Source organism: Pyricularia oryzae, chromosome 1 (genome assembly GCF_000002495.2).
Source record: "Pyricularia oryzae 70-15 chromosome 1, whole genome shotgun sequence".
Taxonomy (NCBI): domain Eukaryota; kingdom Fungi; phylum Ascomycota; class Sordariomycetes; order Magnaporthales; family Pyriculariaceae; genus Pyricularia; species Pyricularia oryzae.
Window position 1 is genome coordinate 1,204,524 of NC_017844.1, and position 13,065 is coordinate 1,217,588.

Here is a 13,065-nt window from a genome sequence, read left to right on the forward strand (position 1 = left end):
TTACCAAATTAATATTTTGTTGGTCGTTGGGACGGATCCCAAATTTTTTAAATATACGGTCCAAAAATTCGTTTTCGTTGGGGTTTTCGAATATATTTGGAATTATAAATTATATTTGTTATATACGTCGGTTTAACGGATTTATATCCGATATAACGTTTTTTTCGTTTAAAATAGCGGTTCGGAACGGGTGCTGGTTAGCGGTATAACCCGGGTGGTAAAATTCCAGGAAATTTAAATTGTAACGATTTAACCGGTGCTTTGAGGAATTTACGTAATAATAATTCACAAATCTTAAACGCGTTGGCGTACGGAATTTGTGGCTGTTACAATATTTTCGTTACTATTTCCGAACACGGCGTTAACCGAGGGAATTAGCAATTTAAATACCTTTATTTAATTTATTTATATTACCTAAATTAATAACATTAATTAATATTAATAGGAATTATATAATCGCTACGATCGGTAAAAACAATATAACAAATTAAATGTAATCTAATCTCTATTTTCTAACTATTTATATACTCGTTAAAATCGGTTGAAGATTCTTTTACGTGTTATAAGATCACGTGGTTAAACACGTGATTTCCTTATATGCATGTCTGCCCATGAATCAACAGGAATGAAATAATCTGGAGACAAAGAGGGGCATCAAAGTACACAATAGAAAAAGTTACCCAGTTAAAATATCAATCTTGCTCGATTTGATCCATATTCACCACAAGGATTGGTATACCTACCAAGTAGGTAGTTACTCCACAAGAATGATCATGGGTAGAGGGTTGGGACATAATCAACCTCCACCTCCACTACGGGCTTCTCGATCTCCAGCTACCAGCCCCCGGTACCCACCTCCCGAAATGTCTTTTGGTAAAGACCACTGTGAACCACTCATATATGGTCGTCTTATGATACAACATTCTTACCAGCCGTGACGCTGGCTTTGTTGCAACAATCTGTCGTGCGGTTGTCCCAGAGTGGCTTTGCTCCCTATGATTACAAATCAGGAGTCGCGCGTACAGTGGCGGAAGATGGTGTCGACCAAGGAACCAGTAATGATTTTATCGTTTTGATACCCCTTAAAACTATTCCTAAACCGCCTGCATTGCCGCCGCCGCCTTGTTCCCCCAGGGATATGACACCAGACTAGCTTGACTGCGCCTCCAAGCCAGCTCGACGATAATTAAAACGCTGTCATGAACGTCACTGTGAAACAAGGCCATTTAAATGCGGCCGTCCATTAATTTCTTCAAGAATAGGTTGAAGATCAGCAGTCACCGTTCCCTTACGCTTTCCCCAGGCTGGCGTGAGTGTCACGTCGACCTCAGCCTGACCTTTTCCAAACCACTGTTTGAAGATATAACAGCTTTTCGAATTGGAAATTACAAATGCAACGATAGTACTCAAGACTTTATAATTTTTGGTTTGGAATCTCCTTGTGAGAGACCCACCGAGCCATGGCTAAAAAAAAAAGAAAAAGAAAAAAAGATTGTGCGTTACATGACGTTGGGAGTTGGGAAGCACATGAAAAACTAGCATTTATCCTGATCTGGCTTAATCGAGTACTGGTCGCTCTGCCCGGCCGCCTGATGCAGTGTTACTCGACTCTATGCATCGTTCCGGACCTTCAGCATATCCGACAGTGCGTCTATCTTGCAAAGCCGCCAACATAACTGTGCTTATCTTCAGTCTGACACAATCTGCGTGTGTTGCCAGGTTTTCACCGGCCCAGATTGCGCTGTTGCCGGTCTGATTTTGCTGCAGGCCAGGGCCGGAGTCGCGAGCATTGTCTTGGACAAAAATAAAACAGTCAACCCAGCTGCTGTTGTTGTGGGCAGAAGTAGATTGCCAAAAAAAAAGAACCTACGTTTTAGGCGAATTGCAGCCAGCAAGCGCGCGCCACCCAAGCTTGCGTGATAAGAACTGCACTAAACGACAAACAAATTCCAAAATTAAAGCATGCAAAGGGTTAATTCCCGCTACTAAGTTCTGGCGCGTCCACCTTTGACCTATGCAGAAGACATCGACGAGCAACCCTCATTTATGGCGCGGCTGACGGGGACATTTCAAATTAAGCTCCAAATATACTATGGCTGCGGCTGCATCGCGGTACCTCTGTGATCCCTTCAATTGCTCATACCATGCGAAAGCAAAGGCAGTGTGGGGTCGGCGATGGAAGGAGATGGCGGGGGTGGGTGCACCTGGAGATGAACTCCCTCCCCCAAAGCCTGGGAGGCAACCGCGGGCCAGGGGGCTTGTTCGTCGCCGGTAATCCAATCCTTGCCGACGCAGCGCCTAGCCCCTGTGCAGGATTTCGGCCGTGGGCCTGTGCGAGCAACCTGCCCTATTTGGGCTTCCTCCTGTCGGGACTTATCTGTTGTTGCTCTTGTCCGTCTGTTCTGTACGCAAAATCTACGAAGTACCGCTAAAACGAAGCGAAAGCAGAGTTTTCACGCATCGTGCACAGGCCTCTTTTGAATCCGGATACATGCATCAGATCCACCGCGCAACACCTCCCTTGGTTTATTATTAGGTGCAGCGCTTAAGCGGGTACCCGCGAACAATCAAACTGGAATAGACGTCTAAGGTTCCCTGGCCAGAGCCCAACGCAAGTACTTCCAGTGGAAATCTTCAGTTCATTCATTCTCTTTACCATGACTACCGTGAGGTTTGGGAGGGGGGATTTTGCCACCTCGTGAGCCCCTGGTGTACTGGTTGACGTGAGATACTCAGATTGGTACATGCAACCGCCAGGGAACGGGGAAGGTTCCCCCGTTCGCCTCACCAAGGTACCTTATAGCAACAGCACTGACTGAACTTGGCATGACAGAGATTCCGTTTGTTTCTGTAGCCTCACAAGCAGCAATATTACCCAAGTAGTTCTTTTCATCCTCTTCTCTCTTGTTTGTACGGCGGAATCACTTTTTGTTGTTCAAGTTCCCTTACCTCACTGCCAGGACGCTGATGATAAGTAGGCTGTGGATACCCACGGGCAAGGTCATTCGGTCGGAAGGCAAAATCTCTGACGTGTTTTGCGTGTCATAGTTGCAGGGCGCGTGGGCGCTTAATTGGAGATAAGCCAAGCACTTTCCAACTTTGTTTGGTGGGTAACCTTGACGCTGAACCATAACCCCGGACCAACAGCACTTTCGGTGGGTGGTAATCATCTAAGCGAGGTACACAAGGAAAGGCACGAAAGGTACCGCTATTCAAGTTAGGTTTAGTTGTTGGAAGTTATGGAAGAGCACATTTATCTTGTGCCCTCTCTTCATTTTTACAAGATCTGTAGATCCGCTCTCTGAAAAAAAGGAAAAAGAGAAAACAAAAAACTTCTCTCTCCACCCGTGTGGGGATTTCTTTACTAATGCTCTTATTATCTCTTTTTCATCCATGACTTCTCTGCCCTTTGCAAAGAAAACTTAGTGTCACCGTGCTCTTATCCGTAATACTTTTTACCATGCATTTCAGTCGTGCGCTATTATGGACGACATATCTTTTTCACTCCAGGGTTCCGGGAACCGCATCAATGGTTTTCCCCGGCCAAAAGCCAACCTCGATCAGCCCGACTCCGACCATCTTTGCCTTGGAGCCACGAGCAGATTCCAAGCCGACACCGTTCGTCGATGCTGATGGTCGTGTCAAAAACAACATAGTTATATCTAATTCGAACGGGCAGCTCGTCGAACAGACGGTTTGCGGCTATACAGCGGGACATTCTGGAAGTCCCCGCTATGCCCCGGCTGGGTTTGACTGTCGTGTCGACCGCCAAAACTCACTTTTCGGTATTTGTGAGACTGAGATCGCGGCTGCGACACAATGCGGGTTTGTAATAGCCTGTGTAGATTCATTCAGGTGCACAAGTGGCTGTGGCAATCTGGATCCCAAGTTCCAGAATTCTGGCTCCGCCTACAAGACGGCAACCTGGTAAGGAATATGCTGTTCCTTCTTCTTCTCCACCCGTGTCTGCTTTGCTCATTTAGCTCCAGTTTCTTTTGCTAACTTGGTCGGGAAATGATAAACAACAGTTCTCGAGACACTAATGTCCCCTATTGCTGGGACGTTGTGCTCGATGTCGCACCACAATCACAATATACGTGGCACGCCTGCGGTCCCTTTTCCAGCTCTACACACACATACCTGCTCACCCCAACCCCGCTCAGCTTGCCATCATATTGGATCAGCGCGCAATCTGATTCAAGCACAGCCTCAAGTTCTACACTGGCGACTTCTAATCCTGCATCGGGAAGCAAGTCTGCAAATGGCAGTAGCGATAGCACCGGTGTGAGCAGTGGACAAGATGCCCCAGGTACTGGTAGTGGACAGAGCGATGCAAACAACGCTCCCCCAATCGGTGTCATAGTCGGCGCCTCGCTCGCCGGCCTGCTGGTGCTTTGCTGCACAGTTCTGGTGGCTTTGTGGATTCTAAAGAGACGCGATAGCAGCAACACCAGCACAGACATGTCGGTCTCAAACTGGCACCAGCAACAGCAAATGTCGCCGGCCTCGAATACATGGCCTTACATGGAGGCCAAGTTTGATAGCTCGGCGCGGGCGGTGGAAGTTGGACCTGGACAGCACATGGCTTCTACTAATGAGTTGCCAGTATTAAGAAACTACGTGGAGATGGAGGCACCAGGGCAGAATATTTACCGTGCACAAAACACCATTTGACGACGAACTGGCCAGTACGGGTCTTGATGGTCACTCTGTAATCAAAATTTCAAAATTGAAACCTTGACAGAATGCTCACTGTCGGCACCTTGCCTTGGGAAGTGCCGTACAATTAATTCATCAGTCCCAATCCTAGTTTGGTGCAAAAAAGAAAAAAAAGAAAGAAAAAAAAAAGCATAAGATATGACAGCCTGCGCCGACTCGATTCGTTTTTTTGGTTACATCCCCGTAAGGTCGCTGTGTAGGATTAGCAATTGCGAGGTACTTCCTAAGTACCAAGCAAGTAAGGCTGGTTCCGATGCACGCTGGGGTAAGATCGTCACCCGAAATTGGGTTGCACAGTTTTGGGAGGAACCCTGGGCTTGCTCCGCCAATAGGTATCTCTCCTGACCAAGTCATCCCACTATTTACCCGACGCGGAATCCTTTGTGGCAAGGTCCACCCTGCGACACCGCAACTCTAACGTACCCATGACATCCGTCAAGTGGAATAGTTGCCGCACAGCCGACCACTTGATGGATTTATCCACTGATATCCGTTCGGCGGCCCCCACTGAAAGCCCCATCCTCAATACCACACATTGCTGCACTAGTACATGAAGACGGTCTGGCAACGATGTGCAGAAAAGGGGCGTGCATGGGTTCATGGAAGTGGCAGCGCGTAGAGGCCATCCATCCATCCCCCCGGGTCAGTGGGCTGACACCACATGGGGGACCCCACGAGTGTGGGCTGTTAAGTCGCCGCGCAATACTTGTGGATGATGTCGATTTCTAAATCTTTTGTTGTCAGAAGCAAACCGTAAAGTTGCCCACAATGATTTCGTCAGTAAGAAGCCGCAGACTGTTGACCTACGCTGTGGCTGTTGGTCTTTTCTTGACGTTCCTGGCATACTACTCACAAACAGAAACCAATGGCGACAGCTATGGCGCGCGACAGGCATCGGCCGCCACCAAAAACGCGGCGAGAATGCGGGAGCGAGTCAACCCTGACGCAGTCGACAGCCAACCATCACCACAACTTGTCGAACTTTGGAGGTCAACCCTCGACGCCATGATGAAAGCAGAGCCACGCATTCAGCCGATCAAGCTCACAGAAAGTGTACCCGAGACCGAGATCGACCCCAAATATGATCATCCTAAAGATCAAGTCCGGAGGGAGTTTGTCATCCTGTCCGAGTCAGATAAAGAAATGCTCAAAGCGACGCATGCGCAAATGATCCAGAGCGCAAAACAGTTGGGCCCACGAATACACTACGCGAAGCATTTCAAGGGCTCCACAGGCCCAGGCCCGAGGGGAATCGTCATGACCGCCGGCGCCAAGTACATACACAATGCCATCTTCTCGCTTCACATGCTCCGGCGCTCCGGGTCAATCCTTCCGGTGCAACTGTTCCTTGACGGCGCCGTCACCGACTTTGTGCGCGAACTTTGCAAGGGGGAACTGTTCGAATTAGGCGCCGAGTGCCAAAGCATGGACGCTGTTTTTAGCACGACCCCCCAAATGCCCAAGCTGCTCAAGTACCAGTACAAGGTCTTTGCTTTGCTTTTTTCGTCATTCGATGACGTTTTGTTTCTTGATGCGGACTGTTATCCCATTTTCAACCCAGACGATCTCTTCATCTCCGAACCATACAAATCGCGCGGCTTGATCACCTGGCCCGACGTGTGGCTTTCCTCCACCTCCCCCACGTTTTACGAAGTTACTGGGTTAGAAGCTCCTAGCATGTCCAAACGTCGCAGCTCCGAATCGAGCGTCATGATGATAAAACGGTCAACACACGGGGATGACCTGGTGCTGGCTACATACTACAACCTGTGGGGTCCTGATCGCTACTATCGACTGTTGTCTCAAGGTTCCCCTGGTGAAGGCGACAAGGAGACCTTTCTGCAGGCCGCATTGATGTTGGGGAAGCCTTTCTGGGATGTTCGCACGAACGTGGGGATCTTGGGCCGATGGCTCAACGAGAGCTTTGTGGGCTACGGTATGAAGCAAGCGGAACCAAGGGAGGATTATCGACTGTTCTCCGCTGCATCTCGCGACAAGCACGACAACGAGGCCCGGTCGAAAGATCTTCAAGCCAGAAGAATGTTCATCCATCACAACAACCTCAAAATCGACATGCCCAAACTCGGCGCCATTATGAGCGATGCCATGAAGAAGAACAAACAGGGGCAATTGAACCGACTGTGGGGCGACGACGATACCCTCATCGAGCAGTCCGGCTACGACGTCGAGAAAGCCATGTGGGAGGAGATACTCGCATATCACTGCCATCCGAATCCCAGCGCGAATGGATGCACCAGTTTGAGGACCTACTTTGCGTCTGTGTTTTTGCAGCCTCCACAGCCTCAAGTTCAACAATGATGTACCAGCCTGGCGTATCCAAAGGCTGGGTCGCCGTGGGAGAGCTGCGGGGGTGGGCGGCGGAGAGTGCGCAGGGTTTCAGAGCTGCGGGCAGGCCTGCAACCCGGAGCCTGGGAATCAACATGAATGTACGAAGCGGCTTTTATTTATTTGGATTGTGACACAACTTTTTATTTAGTAACACAACCTTTGGAGTTACGATGTGCCCACGGTGGAAGGGCGCCGATGGGCAACGACGCTGAGGTTGAGTAACATTTTAGTCAATGACGCAACTACTGGTAAGCTTAATGCCAACATCAATTAATTTGTCTCATCCAAGGATTCTGCTGTTCAAGCAAACATTTCAGCACGTCGACCATGCCACGAGTTGACTTGGTGAGCGATTCTTTAAGTGACCCCATAGTTTGGCTCAAGCCGTGACCGAAAAAGCAAACGGGCCATGACCAAGTTGCCAATAATATCCTGTGCGGCTAGAGATGTACAAGCTCACTCTATTGGTGGTCAATGTCGCTGTTCCTTGCAGACCGACTAAAACGACGCTGACGCCAAGCCATGCCGTGTGACTGTACTAATAATTGGCTGCAAGACCTTTGGGGCCTTCTGCTGAGCCAGGGGGACTGGTACCTTTGATATGCATGCAGTTGGATCGTTCGCTGTAGCCTACATACAGGCTGTCGCGAGGGCCTTTGGTCGTGATTCCCCGCGTCCCCACCAGACAAGCGCGAAACTATCTGGATTGAAGCGCAGAGTAATCCATGGAAAAGCCCGCGCCTATCATCTCTACCATGCCATCTCCGTTCTTTTGTGTCAGATGCTGAGCAGTTTTCTCGCCGCCCAACGAGAATACTATACAAGGGACGACAGGGACAACGAAAACGACAAACTCGAGCACCTTCTCAACAGAGACGGCTACAACATCAGACCCTGCACCTGTAAACAGAGTTGAATGTAGATATATACATAGAAGTGAACTAAGAGATCTAATACGTATTTTACACTTTCCTCTCACCCACTACCAATCACATGATGCCAGGCCCTGCCCAGAGCAAAGTCAACCAAGTCTGTGATCGGTTTGAGCTCGACGGCTGACTTTTCTTTCTTAACCCGGTCCCAGCCCGCTTCCGTTCCGCCCTCCGCCTCATCGTTGCCATGTATATCGCTGTTGGATCCAGATTTTCCAATACCAGGGATGAACGTCCACGACAGTATAATTATCTGTCTCTGGCTATATGTCCTCAGCTGGCCGGCCCGGATCATATCGGCCATCAAGACATCGATGGGTGCGTCGAGGTTCAGACTGCTGCGCACCAGGAGCCGCGCCGCGCCTGACAGCGAGAGTATGTACCCGGCCAAGCAGATGATGGAGTCTGCCCGGTAGACGACGCGTTTGTGTGCGCGCGGGAGCGAGGGTTCAATGTCGTCGACATCAAAGCCTTTAGCGGAAGAATCGGGATCGTGATAGACGACATAGCTGCCATTTTTGAGACGCGTATCAAGACAGTGGCCAATCGAGAGATAGTCCCACGTGTCGGAGCGGGCTAACCATGGGTCGTCCGTGTTGGTCTCGTCAAAGGCGACGCCGGGGTTGTCCTTTTTCAGCAACTCTCGGAAAGCCGTATTGAGCCTGCCCATGATGGGCCTCAACTTGGCATCGAAGCCTGCGTCCGACTCGAGTACGAGTGAGGCGGGGATCTTGTTCTCCAGCATGTGTTGCCAAACGTTGGCGTGAGCGCGAAAGCAACCCTTTTCGCTGGGCAAAAAGTCCGTCTTCTGCATCGGCGGCATACCCTGGTTGGTGAGAGTGGAGGTGTCCACGGCAGCGAAACGTGTGACTTGGATGTCGGCGATGTGGGATTGAATCGCCATGGCGTCGAAGCGGTCGTGGCGGTGCGGGAGATTGATGAAAAAGATGGAATCGAGGCCGAGTGTTCGGTTGGATGCTGCTTCGCAGATGCCGTCGGTTTTTGAAGCCGGTCGCTGCGATCGGCTGTTTTGTCGGGAGCGAAAACTTTTATCTGCCGGGGTCGTCATGCTGCTGAAAATTAAAAAGATGAAAAAGGACGACGATGCACCGAGCAGGAAGCCTAGCAGCTTCCCGTTCCCTGCGGACGACAATCTGGAGATATTTCCTGGCATCATTGTAAAATTGAGGCCGATTAAAAGTCATGTGTGACTGTTGAAGGTTGTATGTGCGAATAAGAATGAGCCTGGAGAGGCCGGGTATAGTAGATTATGCAATAGAGAAAATAGGACCTCGCCCCCAGAAGGACGACTGCTGCAGAGGGGCAAAGTCTGAGTAACGCTTAATTTAAGGATTCCCGTTGCCTGCCTCCGATCATCCTCACCTCCTTCCAGTTAATCTTAAGAACGGTGACCTGGATTATGCATGCTCCTGAACTCGCTTATTTTAGTTTTCTTACTGCGGACAGCAACTGATGAGAAAATCTGACAATCTGACGAAATACGCTACATCCCATGAATGAATAGGAACGGGGCCAGACAGGACTCTTCGGGAAATAAACGGGGCACAAGACAAGGCAGGTACCTCCGTGGGGCTTTATAAATCACGTATGAATAAAGGGTAAGGTAAAGTACCGCCCATGTCTTGCCCCGTTTATATTCTTTCAGGGGCTGTAGTGTATGAGTCCCCAAGCTATTGAACACCCCCATGCTCGACGGGGAGGAGGGGGGGCAGAAAGAAAAAGAAAAAAGAGTGGGAAAGAGGGAGTAAGAAAAGAAAAAGGTGGCCCGTGGAGGTGCGGAGGTAAGGCTGGGCAGCGGTAGCATTACTTCTGGAGCGTGCAAAATTATTGTAGTTGTTATCGTCTCATTTGCAGGCTTGCCAGGGTTAGCGGGGCTCGATAAGTAAATGAGGTAATGAATGAGTGGGCAGTGTGGCTATGCTGACCCGACAGTTCGGGTCGACCCACGACTAGCAAGGATCAGACCCTGTCAAAGTTACTCTGCTGTAAAGACAAGGGGAGGCTGGCCCTCCAACGCGGCCAGACAAGAGTGACCTGTGGATTCTTTGGCGCAAGAGGACCTGTCAACCACGTAGCCAGGCGCTATCAATACTAGCCAGTGTGATGCAGGTAGAATGAACGAAGCTGTTTTATTGGTAGTTTTACCGCTCAGTGTACCCCGTAAAGAGGTGGCATCACGGGCAGGTGGAAGTCGGCACCAAGACTTGTGTGAGATTGTTGTTGTCCTTGGCGTAAAATTCCCCGAACAAAGTGTGTGCAATTTATCTAAATTTGTCCACATATCCCCTGGGCGTTGAGACCCTCACTTTCATGCATGCACAACCGTTTCCCTTTTTTTTCTAATCCACAAAAGCCCCGTTTTGCCCCCTCGTTTCGTCTCGCTACCGGCCAACAGCCTAGAACTTGATGCTGCGAGTAGGCTTTTTGCCAGATATTCTGCTGTTTCCCCTAGTGGTGGAGTGCTTAGATGCTGTGGTACCCTTTGCAGGTGCAAAATTGTTCCCACTTTTCAACACAGTCCCAGTCCTGCCCTTGCCGGACTTGACAACTGCGCCTTGGACTCGGCGGCCACTAAAGGACTTGCGCTTGTCCGGCACACTTCCTTTTCCTGCAGCGACATTTGCCACCGCACCCTTTCCAGCAACAGCATTGTATACTTTGGGGGTAGGGTTCAAAGGGCACAACGATCTACCGTCAAGGTCGCGCTTGGCCGTGCCGCCCCCACAAGCGCCGGTGGCCTCTTCGACAACTGGCACTGATGTGTCAACTTTTGTGAACCGGCTGGCGTCCCATCGTCTTCCGTCGGGCACGCCCGATGCGATTGCGTAATATATTTCTTCTTTTCTAGCAGGTGCTTGCAGCCAAATAACCCTTCTGCACACCCCTCGTTTTTATTGGGGTCGCAAGGAGGTGTTACCTGGGTTGGCTCTTTGGGGTTCGGGGTCACAGTCCACGCGATAAACTTGGTTTTCTCGCCGCCTTCGGTTGGCCATTGGAATATGGTCTTTCCTGCCCCGCGATGCTTGTTATGCTCCCGGATTGCTGTGATCTCGCCACGCATTCCGAAAGACTGATGCTTCTTGTCCTCAAAATGCTTTTTCCATGTATTCATCCGGGGTATCCGTCTGTGTTTTTCGGTCGTCAACATTTCCCCAGACACTTGTTGCAAACTTCCCGGCCTTCACCGAGGTGCCGAAGAGGACGAGGTGTTTCCAGGATAAAATCATGGCTGGGATACCTGAGACGGGGTTCGAAACGTAAAGGTGAAAACGAACAGCGGACTTTTAGTTTGAGTTCGAGAATGGGAAAAATATACTTGGGAGATATGAGGCTTGGTAACTTATAACTTTTGACACAATTGATGAGCGGCCAGATAGTCTTCTAGATATGTGAAGACTGTCTTGTCTCAGTCTGGCGTGTGACAATCTCTTCATATAAACCATCAAAGTGGCAAGCAAAGAGTCCTTTGACCTCAATTCCCAACACATATCGTGAGGCTCTACTTGATGGTTTGCTTACTCTTGCCATGTCAGCTCTCGGGAAACGCCGAGTGTTGGAACACTCAAGTTTACTTTACTTCAGCTACTATTCCCCGCACACATGTACATCATGAGAATGCAGTGTTATCTTAACATCGAACACAACCAACAAAAACGCTCGTGGGTAAGGCTTTTTTGTCCTCGAGCTTACTATTTGCAGCTCTGGTCCCCTGGTCGCTGATTAGCTTCGCCCAGCCGCTGGACAAGGTTGCTTGAGTTTGGTGTAAGCAGCCTAAACCGCCCCGCATTCTGGTATCCGTCCGCCGTCCCGCAACGTGCTTGGCAGTTCCAACTGGTGGCAGTGCAGCCTTTGCTCGCCCAATAAAAGTTGGATGGTTTTGGAAAGCAGTCACTTTCCCCATACACAGTCCGCGTCAGCACTTTGCACTTTTTAATCGCAAAAAGGAAGGTTTGGACAAACGGCATATAAATAGGTCAGTGGGCAAGTAAGTAGTTAGGTAGGTAAAGATTGTATTGGGAATAGCTGCGTTGTGCCAGCTTTGGCCACAGGGCGGGACAGGTTTGCGTAGAAGCTGAGGTTTTTCAGCGTCTCCATTGTTAAGTATTAATACTATTGGGTTGCACTCCAAAATGACTGCTTGATAGCCCGGTGTGTCACAATCACCAACTAGGGATTTTCTGCGTGGGGGGCACTAGCCAGCACGAAGAGACTTGATTCCTACAAGCTGGGATGATTGCTTCGCACTAAAGTCCTGCATACCCCCCTGGGAATGGATTAAACTGGCCGGGAATTTGAGACGTTGCCATCCACCAGTTGACCTACCTGATCATCAGTCTTCCTGTGGAGATCGTCCGGTTCGCTGTCAGTTCAACCTGTCTTGGCATATCCAATCTTCAAATGCTACCTTCCCTGCCAGCCTGGGGCTTCACTGGCCAGAAACGGCTGCCTGTCAATTCACCCTTGGCGACTGCCCGACTGGATTTGGTCATGTTGGCCGAGCCTCATGAGCTGGACAACGGCTGCCAAGCTCTCCAAGTTCTTGAAATCGATCCAGCATCTTGGATCGAGTAGGCAAAAGATACGTGTTCTGGTGGGAACCAAGTAACAATATGGGAGCCCTACAAACCAGATCGCCACCATACGGAGTGGACGGTCGAAAATCATCGGAATTTTGATGCCACAGAGCTCGAGACAATTCGATCTGGACGGAGCAGGTTGCATGAGTTAGATGCCAGGAGTAGATAAGCAAATATGTGAGCTTGGGGAAGACATGTTTGGAAATCGTCCACTACCTAGCCTGGAGGTGTTGCACCTGACCAACATTGAGTTGGGGGACCAAGTATCCCTGAGAGTTTTGATAGCAAGCCCTAGTGTTATCTACGAGATAGCACTCAAAGACTTTTGTTTGGACAGTCTCTTTTACCAGTTTGGTTCAGCAACAAATTGTGGCCTTGCCGCTTTGCCGGAGATTTTGAGAGAGGCGACACCTCGTTTGCGCGACAGTGGCATTTCTCGGGGGATTTTTGTGCAGTCGCCGGTCAGT

The 13,065-nt window shown here is 49.8% G+C and overlaps 5 protein-coding genes across 5 annotated transcripts; 2 read left to right on the forward strand and 3 right to left on the reverse strand.

The window, feature by feature from the left end:
• Positions 1-1,206: 1,206 nt before the first annotated feature.
• Positions 1,207-3,170, reverse strand: MGG_16081 (uncharacterized protein; the record flags this gene model as incomplete). The annotated part of the gene is made up of 5 exons (XM_003708986.1): positions 1,207-1,350; positions 1,570-1,793; positions 2,144-2,377; positions 2,817-2,848; positions 2,950-3,170. 5 exons carry the CDS (start codon positions 3,168-3,170, stop codon positions 1,207-1,209), a joined length of 855 nt encoding a protein of 284 aa, XP_003709034.1.
• Positions 3,171-3,290: 120 nt separating this feature from the next.
• On the forward strand, positions 3,291-4,934 carry MGG_02267 (uncharacterized protein). Its single transcript, XM_003708987.1, has 2 exons — positions 3,291-3,927; positions 4,029-4,934. Exons 1-2 carry the CDS (start codon positions 3,461-3,463, stop codon positions 4,672-4,674), a joined length of 1,113 nt encoding a protein of 370 aa, XP_003709035.1. The 5' UTR covers positions 3,291-3,460; the 3' UTR covers positions 4,675-4,934.
• Positions 4,935-5,465: 531 nt separating this feature from the next.
• On the forward strand, positions 5,466-7,403 carry MGG_02268 (uncharacterized protein). Its single transcript, XM_003708988.1, has one exon. It carries the CDS (start codon positions 5,488-5,490, stop codon positions 7,036-7,038), a length of 1,551 nt encoding a protein of 516 aa, XP_003709036.1. The 5' UTR covers positions 5,466-5,487; the 3' UTR covers positions 7,039-7,403.
• A 560-nt stretch (positions 7,404-7,963) lies between these two features.
• MGG_02269 (uncharacterized protein) lies at positions 7,964-9,588 on the reverse strand. The gene has a single exon (XM_003708989.1). It carries the CDS (start codon positions 9,175-9,177, stop codon positions 8,044-8,046), a length of 1,134 nt encoding a protein of 377 aa, XP_003709037.1. The 5' UTR covers positions 9,178-9,588; the 3' UTR covers positions 7,964-8,043.
• Positions 9,589-10,351: 763 nt separating this feature from the next.
• On the reverse strand, positions 10,352-11,014 carry MGG_02270 (uncharacterized protein; the record flags this gene model as incomplete). The annotated part of the gene is made up of 2 exons (XM_003708990.1): positions 10,352-10,770; positions 10,939-11,014. 2 exons carry the CDS (start codon positions 11,012-11,014, stop codon positions 10,418-10,420), a joined length of 429 nt encoding a protein of 142 aa, XP_003709038.1. The 3' UTR covers positions 10,352-10,417.
• Between the last annotated feature and the right edge of the window lie 2,051 nt (positions 11,015-13,065).

Coding starts and splice junctions, on each gene's coding strand:
- MGG_02267 (XM_003708987.1), top strand. CDS start 3,461: ATGCATTTCAGTCGTGCGCTATTATGGACGACATATCTTTTTCACTCC. Junction 3,928..4,028: donor GCCTACAAGACGGCAACCTG/GTAAGGAATATG, acceptor GATAAACAACAG/TTCTCGAGACACTAATGTCC.
- MGG_02268 (XM_003708988.1), top strand. CDS start 5,488: ATGATTTCGTCAGTAAGAAGCCGCAGACTGTTGACCTACGCTGTGGCT.
- MGG_02269 (XM_003708989.1), bottom strand. CDS start 9,177: ATGATGCCAGGAAATATCTCCAGATTGTCGTCCGCAGGGAACGGGAAG.